At 47.6% G+C, this 19,442-nt stretch overlaps 1 protein-coding gene across 3 annotated transcripts in view; it reads right to left on the minus strand.

The window, feature by feature from the left end:
- Positions 1–19,442, minus strand: part of ACLY (ATP citrate lyase) — a 29,886-nt gene that overhangs the window by 6,851 nt on the left and 3,593 nt on the right. Inside the window, exons 2-16 of one of the 3 annotated variants that reach the window (XM_054088416.1) lie at positions 14,929–15,098; positions 13,836–13,958; positions 12,918–12,980; positions 12,053–12,243; positions 10,814–10,893; positions 9,736–9,866; positions 8,009–8,127; positions 6,930–7,066; positions 6,486–6,547; positions 6,193–6,310; positions 5,887–6,041; positions 5,413–5,503; positions 4,309–4,338; positions 2,477–2,618; positions 648–816 (exon numbers count right to left, since the gene is read on the minus strand). In XM_054088416.1, the coding sequence (XP_053944391.1) occupies positions 648–816; positions 2,477–2,618; positions 4,309–4,338; positions 5,413–5,503; positions 5,887–6,041; positions 6,193–6,310; positions 6,486–6,547; positions 6,930–7,066; positions 8,009–8,127; positions 9,736–9,866; positions 10,814–10,893; positions 12,053–12,243; positions 12,918–12,980; positions 13,836–13,958; positions 14,929–15,087 (1,770 nt within the window). In that variant the 5' untranslated portion in view covers positions 15,088–15,098. Of the gene's footprint in view, positions 1–647; positions 817–2,476; positions 2,619–4,308; positions 4,339–5,412; positions 5,504–5,886; positions 6,042–6,192; positions 6,311–6,485; positions 6,548–6,929; positions 7,067–8,008; positions 8,128–9,731; positions 9,867–10,813; positions 10,894–12,052; positions 12,244–12,917; positions 12,981–13,835; positions 13,959–14,928; positions 15,099–19,442 lie in introns of those variants that run through there. The other 2 variants (XM_054088415.1, XM_009555483.2) reach the window with 2 other exon arrangements.

The raw sequence follows: 19,442 nt of genomic DNA on the forward strand, positions 1-19,442 counted from the left end.
AGAGCAGCACTGTATTTTAACCAACCCAAAGTAATTACTCCTAAGCAAGGGATGTCAAGTTCTTCTTACATAAATTGTAACTCCAGTATCCTCCTCAGAATCCATAAGGAGTTGTAAAAGAGGGATTTATCTGCAAAGCTGGAAGACCTGGACAATTTGCTAATGTCATCACTGTTTAAGAAACCTTGATACCATGCAGACAAGATTACAGCATCATGGAATGGTTTGGGTTGGAAGGGACCTCAAAGCCCACCCAGTTCCAACCCCTGCCATGGGCAGGGACACCTCACACTGGATCCAGTTGCTCCAACCCCCATCCAACCTGGCCTGGAACACCTCCAGGGATGGGGCAGCCACCACTGTTCTGGGCAACCTGTTCCAGGGCCTCCCCACCCTCAAGGAAAACATTTCTTCCTAAGATCTCATCTCAATCTCCCCTCTTTCAGCTGAAAACTGTTCCCCCTCCTCCTAGCCCTGTGCTCAGATCAACAGCCCCTCCCCAGCTTTCCTGGAGCCCCTTTTCAGTACTGGAAGCTGCTCTAAGGTCTCCCCAGAGCCTTCTCTTCTCCAGGTTGTACAACCCCAACTCTCTCAGCCCGTCACTATGTTCCTCCTTCTCTTGGGCTGCTTCTAGACCACTCACTCACCTGTGGATAGTTCATGGTTTCAACAGTGCTGTCATAAGCAGAACGCAGAGATGCGAAGTTGATGAGAACATCCACCTCTGGGTGCTTCTTCATGGCATCTGACATGTTCTTGTAGACGGGGATCAGGATTTCTTTGTGGCCCCAATAGAACTTCTGCCTGTGGTCACCACTACAGAAGAGGAGATGAAAAAGCCCTGACTCTTAAGGCTACTGGAAAGGCAAAGCGCATGCAGACAGAAGAGTTTACAAACCCCAATTCCCAGACACCGAGACTGACTGAGACACTCACTAGCAAGTGAGTGCACATGGGGAGGGACCATACTAACAGCAGAAGGTTCTTCAGAGTATAGAACAGAGCAGCGTATGGAAGGAGACGGGCTAATGGGGACAGAGGCATCCAGCAAGATGAATAAGCTCTCCCACAGTGAAGTTACCAGAGCCTTAATTCTACTCCAAGCTGGAAGACAGAATGAGGCACAGAAAGAGTAATGAATGAGATGCATGCAAAGCTGCATTACTGGACTGGAACAAACACCAGACTAGGGGAATAGGAAACCAGTTATCTGCCACAAACAGCCAGGACAGCAAGGGGAGGGCCAATCCCATTCTGCTACAGTGAGACACTGCCCACCCAGCTCTGTGCACAGCAAAGGAAATGCACCCAGGAAAGTTTCACCGTAGGTGTCGTCTTTTACATACGGTAGGGACTCCAAATGGAACTTAGCGAAGTCTGTACTGTTCAATCATTTAAGAGTGTAGAGGCATTGGCTGTGTTAGTACATTTGTAGTAGAACACAGGATGATCATAGAACAGTTTGGGGTGGAAGGGACCTTAAAGATCATCCAGTTCCAACCTCCCACTAGATCGGGCTGCCCAAGGCCCATCCAACCTGGCCTTGAACACCTCCAGGGATGGGGCAGCCACAGCTTCCCTGGGCAACCTGGACCAGGGCCTTCCCCCGTCACAGTGAAGAAATTCCTCTTTCTGTCTAGTCTAAATCTGCCCCTCTCCAGTTTATAGCCATTGCCCCTCATCCTATCCCCATAAGCCTTTATGAACAGTCCCTCCCCAGCTTTCTTGTAGTGCCTTCAGGTATTGGAAGGTCCCTATAAGGTCTCCTCAGAGCCTTCTCTTCCCCAGGCTGAATAATCCCAGCTCTCTCAGCCTCTCCTCATATGGGAGCTGCTCCAGCCCTTTGATTACCTTTGTAGCCCTGTTCTGAACCCATTCCAGTTTTTGCCAGCATGGCTTCCTCCAAAAGCAGAATCAGATAATTATAGGTAGCCTCAAACTTTTAGACTCTTGCTTTTTCTTCATCAAACAACTGCAGCACTGCAAGGGGCTGCCAGTCATCTATAGATGTGGCTACATCTGCACTCTGTTTCAGTACCCCAAGGTTTGCACCTGCTGAGAAGGTACAGAAGAGCTGCAATCGTCAGAGCTACAATCTTAATTGTTAAGAGGCACAATTCTCTGCAGGCCAGTGCTTGATCAGACATCAGCTACCCCGGATGTCTGTAAATACAAGAGAAATTAACTGAGTGGAGGAACAGAGTTTGGATACCCTCTAAAAGAGCACGAAGTGGGAGTTAAATTATGGCTAATATTAAGGTGTTTCAACAGAGCAGCCTGAACTCAATGGTTGAGGGAAACAGGAAGCAGCCTGCAAAGCCAGCCTGATGGTGGGAGGGAGCACGGGAGAAGAAGAGATGGGCAGAGCTATGCTAAAGAGCAAAGAGGAAGAGGAGGAAGCTAACGGAAGAAGTTGAGGGAAGCAGTCAAAAATAATGCAGTCAGAAAAATAATGCAGTCAATGCAGGCCACTTACGTGAATGGATAAACCATGGCAGCTACTGAAGGCTCGTCCCGGGAGCAAATGTAATCAAAGTCCAGCATTCCCTGCACGGCCCGTGTCTGCATCCCCCAAATGATAGCTTTGGTGTGACGGCTGAACAGGGTCGTGGCTTTACCTGCTCAGAGAGAGAGGGGGAAAAACCAGAACACAATCAAAATGCACATCTATGCAAGACAAAAGCTGCAGCTTTGCCAAACACCTGCTGAAAGTCTCCTAATCGAACACATTCCCCCTCCCTCTGAACTGAACCCAGCAGGTGAACTGCAGGACGTCAGAGCCACACCATCAAGTCACAGAAGAAACTGTAGATGAAGCAGGATCCCCCTTCCCAGGACTCTGAACACAACAGACAGGTTTGGGGTTCCACAAAATGGGCAAGTGCTAAATCACAGCAGGGGAACTGGCACAGAGAGGAAGTAAGTGAAAACTGGCTCTTCATCTTCTCGTATGGGCCATTCACGTTCCTCCCAGTTTTATTTTGCAAAGCTGAAGAGGAAGGGAACTTACAACTTTTATTTCTTTGCACATGGTCTAGAACCTGGGAGAGCTGCAGGTTTGCCTCCTGTGTCTGTCAGGGCGACAGGAAATCAAAAGCAGGAGATGGAGGGGACAAAGAAAGCAAAAAAAAGTTCTATAAGCTCAGCTTTTGTTTTCAGTTTTTGATGATCAGAATTCAACACAAATCTGCTGGCTCCAAAAATATATATGGGGGCCAAAACTTGGCTTTGGGGACAGTCACAAGAAAGGGGACAGTTCAGCCAGTGATGAGGGGTTGCTTGCTTCAAAGATATTTACACCACGAGTCACAGCAAAGTGTTGAGCTCTTCCCTTTGACTCCAGGTAGAGTTCATTCGTTAAAAACTCAGAGCTGATCCAACTGCTGATCCCAGCTCAGTCTACAGCAAATTTCTTTTTGGCTTTCCAAGGTAAACACATTAGATATCGAACAGGATACTGTTCTTCTGGCTTTAACAAGAAACCAGTCACTGCTCTCCAGCCCTACACGTTCACAGTTTAGCTGCACAGCTGCATGACTTGATATAAGGAAACTGTCTACTCTGAAAAATTCCATTTACCTTGCAGGCAACTGCAAGGAAGTAACATCAGTCTTCCTAGAAACAGGAAAACATGAGCACAGAAAGTTGATGCTGTTTGTCTGAGTCCACACAGGGAGGCATCCAAGTCCCCCTTATACTGTCCCTCCTCTTAGGACAGGGCAGATGGCTCAAAGCTCTACCGTGACCTCGATTCAGCAGTTCATTTTCATCAAGCACGTAGCTCAAGAGAGTGCTTAACATCCCCAGAACTACACCAAGCACAAGCTTTAATGGGTTTGCTGAACTGATAAGGCAACAAGAACGTTCAGTTCATTCCCTGACTTTCTGGTGCCCTTCAAGGCTCACAAGCACAGTACCTGCACTATTGTGTTTCCCTTTGAAACAAAATGCCAATTTAGGCATAGTTAGTGATCCCTTCTTTTTGAAAGCAAGGAAAACAAAGCTTTGCACCATACGCCTACGTCTGGTTTTGTTCCCAAAGACTGCGTCAGGGGGAAGAAAAAAAAATGTAAAAATTGAGACCTGTCCCTCTCTCCCCCAGAAATATGCTTTTGCGCAGAGGAATGTGATGTGCACTTGAAAAAACAAGGAGTTCACAGGGTGGTAGCTAAATATGCTGGGCAGGAGGGAAGGGAAGGCCCAGTCAACACTGAGAACTTCTGGAGAGACGGAAAAAAGCAACAAAACCAAGAACTAAGTCAGCTGCCAGCGAGGCCAGACACACTCAGCTATGCACACGTGTCCTACCTGAACCAGGTCTTGAGGCTGGGATTGAATCTGTTAAAGAGAGAATCACTCATGCAATGACACAGTTGGCTGCTGTCATCCCGACACTGGGGCACCTGCGATGGGCACTGGAGCATCCCTCCACCCCACAGAACTCGGGTCCTTTGGATTTTGCTTTCGCTAAGAAGCCAAGTGGACTGGAGCACTCTCCACTGCTGCTCTCCAACTATGCGGACACCAAATTTTGCCTTTTGCCATCTAGAAACTGTTTGCTTATCCCAGCATAAGGGATCCAAGGCTTACACGTTTTCAATACATTTTTGAAGCACTGTTCATGCAAAATTCTACACACTGTGATTGAGAGAGCAGGTGTTGTGATGCACCTCATCAGAATCAGATCCAAAGCTTGCCACGCTCATCCCATACTGTTGTAAACGAGGCCAGTAACTCCTCACTTCCAAGTGAGGAGGAGGTGGTTATCACATTCCATACCTACCCCATTCTGCTGTTTTCCCCCATACAACATGTTCTCCCCCAATAAGGCATCCAACAAATACAAAAAGCTGCCAAAGCTCTTGCGCAGAACCATGCTAAAGAAGCTTCCTACAAATTCCAGTGAAGAAAAAACACCCCACACAGCACAGAGTAACCTCCAGCCCTAGATGAGCAAGAAGTACATCACAACCCCTGCTGCACCAACTGACTGCAGAACGTTCATCCAGGAAGCTGCAGTACATCCAGCAAAGGACTTTGGGAATACCTACACCATCCCAGCAGCATCCCATGGGAACACCTCCTAGTATTTAACCAGAAAGCAGGCCCCAGTTCAGCAGCCACACCATAGATACTCATTGTCTGCTAGCCTCATGTAAGGGTATGTGGGAACGCTGAGGATCTCAACGTTGCTGTTCCCCTTCAAAGAAAAATCCCAGATCAAGGCAACTCTGACTGACCTGGTGCTCGAGCTAAAAGTACAACAGCAACAACATTCCAAAAGCACTTAATTAAATTCAAAGCATCACAGAATCACCTCCCTTTACATCCAGAAAAAGCATTAGTCCAGTGCACATTCCCTTTTCTGGAGCAGAAGAGAATGTCGGCAATCCTTTCCAATGCAGGACTTACCAAGTGGTGCTGTTGGCTTTGCCTTCTTGGCTGGAGCAATATCATCTGGTCTGGACTCTGAGAAGGAAGCTGTCCTGCTTGGAGCGGGAGTCTGAAAGATTCAGAAGCCAAGTCAGTTAGGGACAGCATGCCAGACAAGGCCTGGAGCACGCAGGACAAGATGCCCACCTTGTCTATGCTAGTCTACAAGGAAAACCATTGGAGGACCATTTCAGTCAAGCAAGGGAAAACTCCTAAATGACCAAGTTTCCAGTAGATGCAAGAGTCGCGCTGTTGGTTTTTAGGGGTCACATTTTCTGCACGAGCACGGTGGATGTTGGAGGGACCCTCCTGATAAACCAGGCAGAGTCCCTTGAGTCTTCCCAGAGCTTTGTACAAATACATTGGTGGCCAAGATCCACTTCTGATCTGTTCAGGCAGGGGAAGGTGCCTTCAGGAGGCCCCTCAAGTGTTCACAGAGGGGATTTGACTCACCGAAGGGCTGCCGCTGGCATTGAGGAGGAAGTTAGCGGTGTGTGCTGCGGCAGGCGGCTGGTTGGGGATGGGCCGATGGCCAAGTGCCATGCCCACAATCGCAGTCATGTGAGTCTCCGTGCCAAAGACATGGATGGGGATCCCAGTGGTCTTCCCTGTGTGTGCATACAACAACAGCTTTGGAGTAAAAAGAAACAAGATAAGCTCCTGCCAAAGTAAAGCATTTAACCTTGCAGCAGCTCAGGAGAAAGCAGGTTTGAAAAACAAGATGCGAGAACAAAGCTTACAGAAATAGTTGGTTCTTACCAACTTCTCCCATGACACGCAGTCCTTCCTGGTAGTTCGGGCCTCCTCTTCGCACAAAGATTCTCACCTCATGCTCCTTCAGCGGGCCTTGGTAATCCTTAATGGCTCTCACAATGCCCTGAAAGAAACATCCAGGACAGGTGAGCTGGGCAGCCCGATGTTTACCCTGTCCCATCATCTCAAGAACTCCTGGAGGAGATCCACTGTCAGCCTCCACTCAACACAGAACGGAGGAGAACAGCTTGGAGCTGATGACTCTGGACATTTGCTAATGTGTTTCAAGTGTCACTTACTTTAAAAGTGGCTGCCACGTTGGTGAAGTTCGCAATGCTACCACCAATGATCAGGATTTTACCTGAAGGAAGAAACACACAAATTAAACAGTTTTAAGAACACAGGGTACTGCAAGATCACAAAGCAGTGTGGGACATGAAGCAAAACATTGCTGCAGTTCAGACTAGCTAGCAGTCTGCAGTAAGTTGTGTTCAGCAGAGCCAGAGAGATAAGAGCTTTGAATTTTTCTGATAAGGATCTCTAGAGCCATGTTTGCTTTTTGCTACACCGCAACCCACAAGTCCTGTCTCAGAAGCAGGAGCTGAGAGTGAGCTATCACTATTTCCCTTGGAAGGTAGCAGTGCATTATCTCTGCCAGGGATGTTAGAGCATCATACCAGCCCAGATTTGTTCAGTTTTTGCCCCACAGCTGAGCAGCTCTGAAATTGCAGCAACTTCCTTACCTTCAGGGTGCTTCTCTCTTGTCATGAGGGAGAGGATGGTCTTAGCATAGTCATAGGTTTGCTGCTCGCTTGGAGCTCCTGAGTATTCCCCATAGTTGGCCAGTTCATTCACACCTCCCAGGTCACAAATGGTGTCACTGTAACAAAAAAAGTTATAATTTGAGTGACTATAAAGGTCTTAATAAAGCATTACAGATTCCTAGGCAATGGGACTTGTGACAGAGATCACAGATCTACTGAAACAAAGCTGCTCTCCTGCTGGTGCCAGCCATGATTAATCATGGAATGGTTTGGGTTGGAAGGGACCTCAAAGCCCATCCAATTCCAATCCCCCATGGGCAGGGACACCTCCCACTGGATCCGGTTGCTCCAAGCCCCATCCAACCTGGCCTTGAACCCCTCCAGGGATGGGGCAGCCACCACTGCTCTGGACAACCTGGGCCAGGGCCTCCCCACCCTCACAGGGAAACATTTCTTCCTGAGATCTCATCTCAATCTCCCCTCTTTCAGCTGAAAACCATTCTTCCTCATCCTGTCCCTGCACTCCCTGATCAAGGCCCTCACCCACAGCTTTCCTGGAGCCCCTTGCAGTACTGGAAGCTGCTCCAAGGTCTCCCTGGAGCCTTCTCTTCTCCAGGCGAACAACCCCAACTCTCTCAGCATGCCATCGTACAGGAGGTGCTCCAGCTCTCGGGATCACCTCTGTGGCCTCCTCTCAACTTGCTCAAACAGATCCATGTCCTTATTAGTATAATTTTGTTATACATCCTAGATCTGATGAGAATCTAGTGACTACCTCAGCAACAACATTACTATAAACAGCTTTCAGACAACTTTTCCCTTTCCAAGTTAAAAAAAAAACCATAACCCAACCTCTCAGAATTAATTGATCTCTAAGGGACACCACATTCTACATCCTGGATAGAAATCAGAACAGCATCTTCATTCTGAAGAGGCCCCAAGCAGTCACAGCACGTAAGAGATTGCTTTAGAACAGTCTCCTTTCCAGAGACTGCATCAATTATTGTCTTCCAGCACTGTAAATCCACCCCCTTCTCTGAAAACGTCGTTGCTGTTACCTGTAAACCACAGAGGCACCACCACCAGCAACCATGGTCCAGATCCTGCCTTTGGGGTTAAGGATCGTGAGCTTCAAGCTGGCTCCACTCTTTGCATCCAGATCAGCGATGTAGGCTTCCTGCAGAGAGAGCAGCACACGATTTAAGCTTTCTTTTGTATCCTCCTTTTCCAAACCAGAGGGTCCATTGTGCTGGGCTCATCTGGACATGTAGAACTCCCACATCTCTTCTCAACTAGAACTGAGAGCAGAGAAGAACTACAAACACCGTTTTTGTAAGGGATGGAGGCTCAGCTTCATCTCTCGGGACCAGGACTAATGTGTGTTATGTGTTCTCCAAGACAAAACACATCCTGGAATAGAGAACAGGAGACTGAGGGGAGATCTCATTGTGGTCTGCAGCTTCCTCACAAGGCAGGGAGGAGGAACAAGCACTGATCTCTCTCTGATGAGCAATGATGGGACCCGAGGGAATGGCTGGAAGAGGCACCAGGGGAGGGAAATGTTATTCACTCAGAGGGTGGTGGAGCACTGGAACAGCTCCCCAGGGAAGCAGTGACAGTGCTGATTATATTCCATAAGCATTTGGCCAATGTCTTTAGACCTACAGTATGAGTGTTGGGGTTGTCCTGTACAGGGGCAGGAGTTGGACTTGATCTTGTGGGTCCCTTCCAAGTCAGGGCATCCTATGACTGGACACAGCCAGCTTGCACCATTCTCCATGTAACAAATCTAAAGAGGATCAACCTGAGCATCTGCTTGAATTTTGATTCTCTTGGAAGATAAAAATCACATCTTCCAAAGAATAAGTTGTCTTTACAAGGCCTGACTTCACCTGGGACAAGCAAGTGATTGCTAGAAGTAAATTTTATGTTACTTCATTTGTAGAGCACAAACCCAGAATGAGATTTATCCTGTTTGCACACGAAAAGCTGGAGGAACGCAGCTGACTGTTGCTTGTGTTTCCCCGACCTGTACATCAACAGCGGTCTTTTCCTCCACTGCCCGCTCAGCCACAGAACCGAATGTCTCTGGACTGAAACATCTTGTTCTGACCATGTGTGCAGACCGAGACCAAAGTTTGGAGATCACACATCCAAGGCTATGTACTCTGGCTGCACTGCGGCCAAGAACATCATCACCAAGAGCGCTGTCATTTGGCTCAGCGTGGTGTTCCTGTATCACAGCGTGCTTGCTCCTGGTGAAGCACTTTACTGGGGGTTCATTAAAATTCTCAGCAGAGACACTGCGATAATAACCTTCCCAGGGACTCACAGAGGGATAATTCAGAGATGAAAACTGAATTAATCCTTTTAAGAGCAAATTGCGTTAAGTACTGGCATCCAGCAAGCCACATGGAGAGAAACAGCTAAATGGATTTCCTGGCTGTGTTACAAAAACCTTTTTCCCAGCAGAAGCATAATTATAATTATTAAAATAAAAAAAAAAAGTCAAGACAAAAAAAAACTTTTGGAGATGGCAGAACAGTCACCTGAAGTAAGTTAGGAGCAATTAAGGAGAGAGCTCTGCTTCCAACAGAAGCTGCAGGCAGGCTCCATATGAAGCAGTACAAGCCTAGGGAATTCTGAGAGAGAACTTGAAAACAAGAAGTTTGCCTGCAGGCCTCCTCTTGTTCATCATTTTCCAGGAAAGCAGGGACATTAACATCTTAACTTTTAAGTTTGAGAGACACGAAAGAAATTTGGGCCACAGTGGGTTGTTACTTGCCTCTGGGTAAGCTTCCCTGCCAAAGGGAGGGGGGAACTCCACGTCCCCCCATTTCATTTTGCAGATGTAGTCGGCAGTTGCATCAATCTTCGCAGCCAAGTCAAGGATGTAGACACCATCGTTGGTCACTACTGCATTTGACAAATACATGAGAATTAGACCCCTTTTATACAGAGAGGTGATACTGATTTACCCATCAAATTTGATACTGTACAGAGATCATTACAAAAGCAAGGTCACCTTGGTTCCCCTTCCTCCACATCAGTCTCTTAAGTTCTATTTACCAAACCCAGAGAGTTCCCTTCAGAACTGATGAGTGACCATGGTCACGGACCAGGCCCTCGCTCAAGGGCTGTTTCAATCTGATCCAAAAGAACAGCTCATGTTCTTCAGTTCTGACCTAATATCTCGTTCAAGAATCCTTCATTTCCACCAGGAAGTTAGATAACAGAAAACACCTGCAAATAGTCCTCATTTCAGATTCACTCAACTAATAACTGCAAGGCCCATCACAGCAATTCTTTTGTGTATGCATGGAAGGACGTGGATCTGTTAAAATAAATCCAGAGGAGGCCAGGGAGATGACGCGAGGGCTGGAGCACCTCTGCTATAAGGACAGGCTGAGAGACCTGAGGTTATTCAGCCTGAAGAAGAGAAGGCTCTGGGGAGACCTTAGAGCAGCTTCCAGGACTGAAAGGGGCTCTCGCTCAGGCAGTTGAGGGATAGGATAGTTTTCAGCTGAAAGAGGGGAGATTGAGATGAAATCTTAGGAAGAAATGTTTTGCTGTGAGGGTGGGGAGGCCCTGGAACAGGTTGCCCAGAACAGTGGTGGCTGCCCCATCCCTGGAGGGGTTCAAGGCCAGGTTGGATGGGGCTTGGAGCAACCGGATCCAGTGGGAGGTGTCCCTGCCCATGGCAGGTTGTGGAACTGGATAGGCTTCGAGGTCCCTTCCAACCCAAACCATTCTATGATTCTATGCCACCTGGTATCGTTGCAAACTACATAAGCCAGAGAAGTATAAATTGCACATTTCAGTATTTTAGAACAGAAAGTCCTTCACACAAAAATATTCATTACCTAATGGATTGATCTCGAGGTATGTGAAATATAGATCTTCATAGAGGTTGAACAGGCCACAGATGAAGCTTGCCAAGACACTGTAAAAAAAAACATAACACAAATTCATTAAAGCAGCCAAATATAAAGCACAGTCTGCTCTGCTTCATTTGTATTAGCAGCAATCTGCAAATCTACCCTGTATCAATTTCATTCATTCTCATCCATCTTCTCTGGAAGAAGACTCAGTGATGACTCAAGGAAAGGAAGACCTTGATGAGTCATCTTAATTACACTCCACCAGACTCTGCTGAGAACACAGTGGCTCACAAGAGTTGTAAAGCTATTCAGGCTGTTTAATCTCACTGAGAGACAGACGTATCGTCTCACTGTCAGATACACAAACGAACTTCGTTAGCTGAGATGGGGAAGAGACTGCAGTAAACTATCAGTGACAGATGGCTTCAGCCTCGCAGTGCTGAGCAATGCTGTCAGCGATAGCATTGTGTTTGGAAGAAATGTAAATCTTTAAGATAACTAACTAGGCATTTAATTAAAGGAAATTGTAGAGTCATAGAATAGTCTGGGTTGGAAAAGACCTTAAAGATCATCCAATTCCAACCCCCTGCTATGGGCAGGGACGCATCCCACTGGCTCAGGCTGCCTAAGACCCATCCAACCTGGCCTTGAACACCTCCAGGGATGGGGCAGCCACAACTTCTCTGGGCAATCTGTTCCAGGGCCTCACCACCCTCATAGTGAAGAAATTCCTCCTTATGTCTAGACTAAATCTGCCCCTCTCCAATTTATAGCCAGAAAAAGCTTTGAGATCTATGGATAAGCTTGCAGTAAGCATAAGGACAGCAAGAGAACACTTTCTTAGACTAGGCCAGAAGAAAGGAGGGAGTGTTTCTGAATAAACAATCAGATTCACATCTTATCACCAAACTCTCCCACGCTGGCAGGAAGGATCAAAATTCACTACACGTCTCCAGCATCTCAGAGGTCAAGATTTCAGCAGACTGAGAAGCGCTCCTGTCAAGTGAAGGCTCAAAGCAATATGAAAGCTTATTTTGAGTTTTACAAGAGGCTTTGATAAGGTCAAAGAACTGGGATTTAGGATGCACGGCTGATTCTTGACAGCAGCAAGAAGGGCAGAAGAGTAAGCTTTAGGGTGAAACAGAAGGGACATTGCACCGAAATAAAGCAGAGGAGCTTCCGAGTGGCTGGCCATGCCCAGAACTGGGCATCTGTACTTACTCCTTTTTATGTGCTGGCGCATGCTGCAGGAGATGTTTCTTTACATCCGATTCACTGAGCTTTTCATCCACCGCCACAAGCAACTTCTGAGCTTTGGCATCCACATCTCCCACATCCACACCCCCTTCATGGTGGAAGAGGACGTAGTCTCCCTCTCGGGCAGCATATATGCAAACATAGAACTCCTCTTCCTGCACAGACCCAGGTAGAAACATCAGGTCACACCCAGAGAAGCCCTTGAAGAAGCTCTTGTGTCAATGCTAGGGAAGGGGCAACACTGCTAAGCTTTCCAAGGAGAAGCAGCATTGGAGCAGCCCAGACATCCCCAGGGCTGTGCAGGCCTGGGAGGGAGAGCGGCAGGGCCTGGAGTGCTTCATCCTGGCAAAACACGCCAGGGTTGGGCCATTCCTGGAGGAAACTGCTCCTACTTTGCACAACTCAAGTGCAAATCCAAGTCTTTTCTTGCACACATTGGAAATGCCTCTATCTTTGGTAACTGCACCTTCCCACAAACCACAGCAGAGTCTGACTATTTCACCAGCACAAATTGAGATCTCTCACATCAACAGTTTGTTGCCCACTCAGAAATACCAGACTGAAGGAGCGGGAAGCTGCCTTGGCCAACTTGGTCCCTCTCAGGTGATCTGTAATCTCTGGCCAGCAGAGCAACAGCAACCAACATGGTTATTAGCAGCTCTTCACACGAACGCTGCCCTACACACAGCTCTGCTCACTTGTATCAACACCGTCAGCTTAACAACATGCTCCCAAACTTAGGCTTTCTCCACTGTATCAATCCATCCAAAGCCACATGCAAGTCAAGAGAGACTTAAAACCACTTTTTAACACTATTTGGCATACTAACCTGTTTGTGAGGGACGAAGGGTTCAATCAGAAAATTCTTTAGGATTCCCTTGGCATTAGCGATCTGCAGGCAGAAAACAAAACACCAATAAATGCTCGCCCAATATCCACATTTATAACAGCGTAAGGCAAACTAAGTATTTATCAACACTGCTTTAAAATCATTTGCCCCCAGGCACCTCTGCTGAGTTTCCTAGGGGCTGTTTATCCTGGAGAAAATGAGGCTGAGTGGAGACCTCATCACTCTCTGCAGCTCCCGGAAAGGAGGTTGTGGGGAGGTGGGTGTTGGCTTCTTCTGCGAAGTAAGAAGGGATAGGACAAGAGGCTCGTTGGCTGGGCTAAGTGGCTTAGAGCTGGAGCCAGCAGTAAACCCATCATAGCAGGGCCAAGGCATCACTTTCCTTGAGGCAGCACTCTTTCAGCTCCTGACACACAGCAGCTGGGATGGCAAGCTTTTCTTTATCATTAGCATTGCAGTGTTGTCCCCAGGAGAATAAATATTGTCAGCCAGCACCAAGTTAAAATAAGGATTTGAAGTAACACTCGGTCATCAGCCAAAACACAGCAGCTGGCTACAATAAGAGGATAGTTTTATGACAGCTTTATACTTGTCCTGTTAAATCTGCCTTGGGTATTAAAGCGAAGCAGTGGTACCAACCAGACCCAACATTTCAGCTCTCAGCTGCTGGCTCTCAAGTGGAAAGGATGGTACCGAGTCTTGCGGAGCTTCCATCACATCATCAGGAACAGGGAGAACCCTATCACGGTGTCATTTACAGCAAGACGCTCACACAGAGGACAGTTTCTCGCTTTGGCACCAGCATAACATGCATTAAAACCACTGCACACAGCTCCCGTTGTGCAGGGAGGCAGCAAAGAACAAAAAGGTGTTATATTTTGTTGCTAAGGTGGCACTCACCGTGGTTTCTTGGCCCAGACGCTGTTTGAGCCAAACCTTCACCTGATCCAGAGTGAGGTTAATTCCAACCAGCCCAAGCTTCCCACGTCTCTTGATGAGCTGATCTGGCTTCACCACTAAACGCTACAACATCATGCAAGAGGGATTAAAAGAAAGAAACATCAGAAAGTAATTTTGGGCAAGCAATTCTCTGCAGAGAGTGGAACAAAACGGCTGGGGGTTGGAACTGGATGGGCCTCAAGGTCCCTTCCAATGCAAACCATTTTAAGATTCCATTCGTGCTGGACCCTGTAGCCTTTATGGCATTACAAAATCCTTGCTCCCTTCTGGCTTTCTGCAGGTCTTATTTAGAAGCACTGCTGATATCTTCCAGCAATTCACTCATGCACTTGAGTACGGAACATTTAATTACTTAGCATAGGGCTTCCATCAACCAGTCAGTCAAGGATCGTGAGACATTCGTATTCTATCGACCAGTATCTTAATAAAATTAACCACTGGAAAGGAGCCAGCTTGGACAAATAATAAATAGAGCTCTGGATACACTTTCTCTACCGACACGGCTATTAAACAGAGATATAAAAAAATCTTGCATAGAAAAAGCAGGAAAATTAAGTTTTCCCTGACGTTTTGCCTGGACACAGGAAAGCTAAGCAGCATCCTAACTGAACAGAAAAGCTAGCTGTGGAGAAAGCACTGTATGATTTTAGAAGGCAAGGGTTTGAGAACAGGGACTGACATCCCAAGAGACTCGTTTTGTCCAAAATACCCTCATTTACCTCCTGTGTGGTTCTTAGAAGCTTCTCGTTCGCAGAAACCTCTGACCATGTATCTCACAGTCCTTAAAGGAATGCTACAATCAGTCCCCTAAGCAGTGATACAACAGCCTTGAAGAAAGGCTTCTCTCTCCATCAGTGCTGCAAATGAACCATTGCAGAGCAGCAGCAGCGACTGGTGCTTGAGAAGGGATCCAAAGCTCAGTTCTGCTCACAGCCTGCCACCACACAACGTGCCGTGCCCACAGCGAGCAGCCCGGGTGGGCAGAGCTCTGTCCCAGATTCCGTCACGACACAAGAGCAGTCGCTCTCCTTACCTCGCTCAGCAGCCAAGGGTGGTCCTGGGTGAGCCGTGCCCAGTCCGTGTCTGGAGTGACTCGGGCATACTTGAAACGGTTCTGGATGGCAGAGGATGTACAGATATACTTGTACAAGAACTCTTTCCCTGTCTGCTCAGAGATGGCTTTGGCTGACATGGTTGCCTAGTCTGGATTGAAAAAAAAAACAGAGAAATCAGGAACAGAAACCAGTCCTCACAGAAAACTCCCCATCGCCTCGCTCAGTGTGAAAACAAAACAAATACAACCATCTTTATAACGGGGAGAGACAGCCCCACTCTGTAAAACTCACCAGGTAAGTAAGAACCATTCCGTGTCACTTCAAAGTTCTACCCCATTCCACTACCCCAAGCATTATTTTGGTCCAGCCTTGATTGCAGGAAAAGCCATAATCATAGAATGGTTTGGGTTGGAAGGGACCTTAAAACCCACCCAATTCCAGTTCCTGCCATGGGCAGGGACACCTCCCACCGGATCCAGCTGCTCAAAACCTCATCTAATCCGGCCAATGTTTAGCTGTGAGGGTGGGGAGGCCCTGGCCCAGGTTGCCCAGAGCAGTGGTGGCTGCCCCATCCCTGGAGGGGTTCAAGACCAGGCTCGATGGGGCTTGGAACAACCGGATCCAGTGCGAGGTGTCCCTGCCCATGGCAGGGGGTGGAACTGGATGGGCTTTAAGGTCCCTTCCAGCTCTATGACCATTCTATGATTCCGATAAGACAGTTTGGATTTTTTGGTTTGTTTTCACTTTTGAGAAAAATCATTTTTTAGGAACTCCTAACTCCATGCCCTTCCTGAAGCTGACTTTCTTCTTCAGTGTATTCTAAACTGACATAAGTGATTGATCTCAAGCCTGTAACTTTTCTTTCTGATACGCAGCAACAGAGTCATAGACGTCAAAGATGCATTTATTTTTAGCTGCTGTAAACTCTTATTTAAAAGAATACTTCATCCCAGGGAACCTGTCTGCATGTATCAAACATCAGAACAGAGTCTCATGATCAGCAAGTGGCTCTGGCTCTTCCGAGGGGTCAGGCTGCTGACAGAGAAGCTGCGCTGAGTGACTGGGGGTCACGCCACCCTTCCCCACACGCAGGCAACGTGACACAGAACACAAAACCACACTTAGGGTGGTTCCTGGAAGAGCTGCAAAGCAGAAAGGCATCAGCAGAGGAAAAAAAAAAGAGCTCAGATTCCCCCTGAGGATGCAGACAGAGAGGTGTTTAAACGGCTCGGTAAGACTGACTGCCCATGCCACCACAAAACAGATGCTTTGCTTCAAACTCAAAGAAGGAAACACTTTTAAAACCCCGCAGTCATTTTTGTGCCACCCTCTGGGTAAGAACCATTCCTAATCAACTGGGTTATTCATCCACTATCAAGCACAGTATAAGCCAGGGGCTAATTAGTCATCATTACAAATAAAAGACCTTTTGCCCTACAGCCTGGAGGAGAAGGTTCCCCCCCCCAAACAGACTAAATATTTATTATGCAGAAAAGAGAAGCAGGAGGCAGGTTGTGTTCTGTGTGTGCCTCCGGCTCCAAACAGGCCGGACAGGGTACCGTTATTGAAAGCCATTAGCTGGGCTTAACAACGGGCAGGGAAATTTGCTGCTAGCACATTTTCAAGTGCAATTCAACTGTTAAAATAGAAAATGAGAAACTATAGAAAAGGCAAGGTGTTAACCAAACAGTGTTCCTGCTTCCAGAGAATGCTTATGTTCAGCTCCAACGCTTCCCAAGCACAGCTTCCAATTTAATCCCATTTCAAAACAGCATCGGCCAACATTTCTCAAGCACCCCATCTTCACTGACTCAAAAGCCTCTTATCGCCACAAAGACTTGCACCTGATATTTAGTCTGCTGAAAAACAACCCCACTTTGCTTTTATCCCCACTCCCCGCAAGTGATATCAACCCCAGAGGGGCACTCTTGTGAACAAGCCAAAGGAGACCAAGAGCATTATGTCTACCTGGCCCCTGCAAAGCAAGATGCACATCCCATCCTTCCACTCCCCCTACAGCTGCTTTTAACACAACAACCCACACAAATGCTGCTGCAATCACTTCATTTGCTCTCCAAGGGGCATTATTAAAAACATATATTGAGAGATGCCGTGGGAATAGGGTTCTCCCCAGAAAACACCAAGAGCCATTGAATTCTGTCAAGTCCTTGGGCTACACGCAGCCTTTCAGCAGCAAGCAGAGCTGTAGAAGCAATCCAGAACTTCCATGGGCTCCTCCTAATTACAAAAGATAGAGCGAGACTGGAATAACACAGTGAAGTTGAGGGTTTATACACAGCTACAGGGAAGAAGCAGAATTGTGGAAGGGGAAATGCTTGATACCAGCAGATTAACCTCAAACATTCCACAGCTGGAATATTTACTGCACAGCCTTCCTAGGCAGGCTGCAATTCGAGCCATAAGCAACGCATGGATGGACACACACTCCTCTCTTCTTGGTGTTAAACCACCACAGCTCTTTAGAAGGCCAGGACTTTTCAATGGAAGGAAACGGAGGTGAAGAGGGGCAAAGCACCCACAATCTCAAAGGGAGGGAGTCTGCAACAGGTAAGCAGGAGCAGCCAGACACAGCCTAAGGGAGTGGCAAATGCCCCGTGTGTTGAGTTGGTTGCACATGAGGCTTCTGCTTGTGGAGCAACTGGGTGCTCACAGAACCAAATCCTGTTTATGGCCAATAGCAATTCTCTGCCCATCTTTACCCTGCAAATGCCACAGAACTGAAGAAGGGTGTAAACTCTGTTGTAATCTGCATCCATTCAAAGGTTAGCAGAGGTGCTGGGATGGCTTAAGCTTTATTAGAAAGCAACTGCAAGAAACTGAACGGCTTAACTACTAGAAACCAACTGGAGTTTGCTACGTCAGACTAAGACCACTCTCAAGTGGGTTTGCAGAACTGGTTTTTATCTATCCACTACTAGTTGTGGATCAGCTTCATGGTATCATCCCAAGATAGCTTTTTTCCTTAATGATGAGGCTCCGTTTGTGCATCAGATAAGCACTGTGAAAAAGAATCTGCCTGCTCCTCTGACCAAAACCTTACAGTCTTATTGTACAGTCAGGGAGCCAGGGGCTGGATACAGAGAAACTTCCTAAAGCTACAGCAGCTGGCACGGCTGTGAGGAAAAAAAAACACCAGAGAATCATGGATGGTTTGGGTTGGAAGGGACCTCAAAGCCCATCCAGTCCCACCCCCTGCCATAGGCAGGGACACCTCCCACTGGATCCGGTTGCTCCAAGCCCCATCCAACCTGGCCTTGAACCCCTCCAGGGATGGGGCAGCCACCGCTGCTCTGGGCAACCTGGGCCAGGGCCTCCCCACCCTCACAGGAGAACATTTCTCCCTAAGATCTCATCTCAATCTCCCCCCTTTTGGCTCAGAATTGTTCCCCCTCATCCCATCCCTGCACTCTCTGATCAAGAGCCCCTCCCCAGCTTTCCTGGAGCCCCTTCCAGTACTGGAAGCTACTCTAATGTCTACCCAGAGCCTTCACTTCTCCAGGCTGAACAACCTCAACTCTCTCAGCCTTGGATGGGAGGTGCTCCAGCCCTTGGATCATCTCCATGGCCTCCTCTGGACTCACTCCAAAAGCTCCATGTCCTTCCTGTGCTGAGGATTCTAGAACTGAACTCAGGACTCCAGGTGAGGTCTCACCAGAGCAGAGGGGCAGAGTCCCCTCTCTCGCTCTGCCAGTCCCACTGCTTTGGATGCAGCCCAGGATACAGTTGGCTCTCTGGGCTGCGAGCGCACATTATCAGCTCACATTGGGCTTCTCCTCCACCAGCCTTACTCTGTGAGCAGGCACAGACACACTCCATCCCCACAAACACCATTCCGCTGCCTTATCCTCACAGCTGCACACACACGCACTACAATAAGTCATCTGTGCTGTAGTGCTGAAAACTTTCCATCACTGTTTTTTGCTTTCATGCAGTGCTATTTTTCCAAGAGCAAATCCTGCTCCCAGGTTACCTGCAGCTGTTTATTTTGCCTGGTAGGAAGCTGGAATACCCTGGTGTTCAAAGCCCTTAGAAACCCATCAGCTGCCTGCTCTCCAATACTTTCTCTGGGAGCAGTTGTTAGTGTATCACAGCTAATTACAGTAGGAGCAGATGCATAAAAGACAATTAGAAACATTTCTTAATCTAAAAAACCCCAAGTGTTCATTTCTCCAGGGTGGCACAGAGCCCCTGAACAACGCTGCAGATGTTCAGTCCGCATTCACAAATTAAAACACTTAAGCTGACGCTGGTTCTGCCAGTGACCAAGCTGCGATTGCAGGACAGCAGATCCAGGGCATCCCTCAGCTCTTGTTAAAAGGAGTCCTGTACAAAACAGTTACTGGGAACAACAGTGACCTACATGGGATTGCTTAAATGTGACCCCAAACGCTGGAGCATTCCCACAAAGCACAGCACTGGGAAGCTCTCATCCCTCAAGAACTTCACTGGCCTTTCTGCCACTCCATCCTGC

This window comes from Cuculus canorus, chromosome 25 (assembly GCF_017976375.1).
Source record: "Cuculus canorus isolate bCucCan1 chromosome 25, bCucCan1.pri, whole genome shotgun sequence".
NCBI lineage: Eukaryota > Metazoa > Chordata > Aves > Cuculiformes > Cuculidae > Cuculus > Cuculus canorus.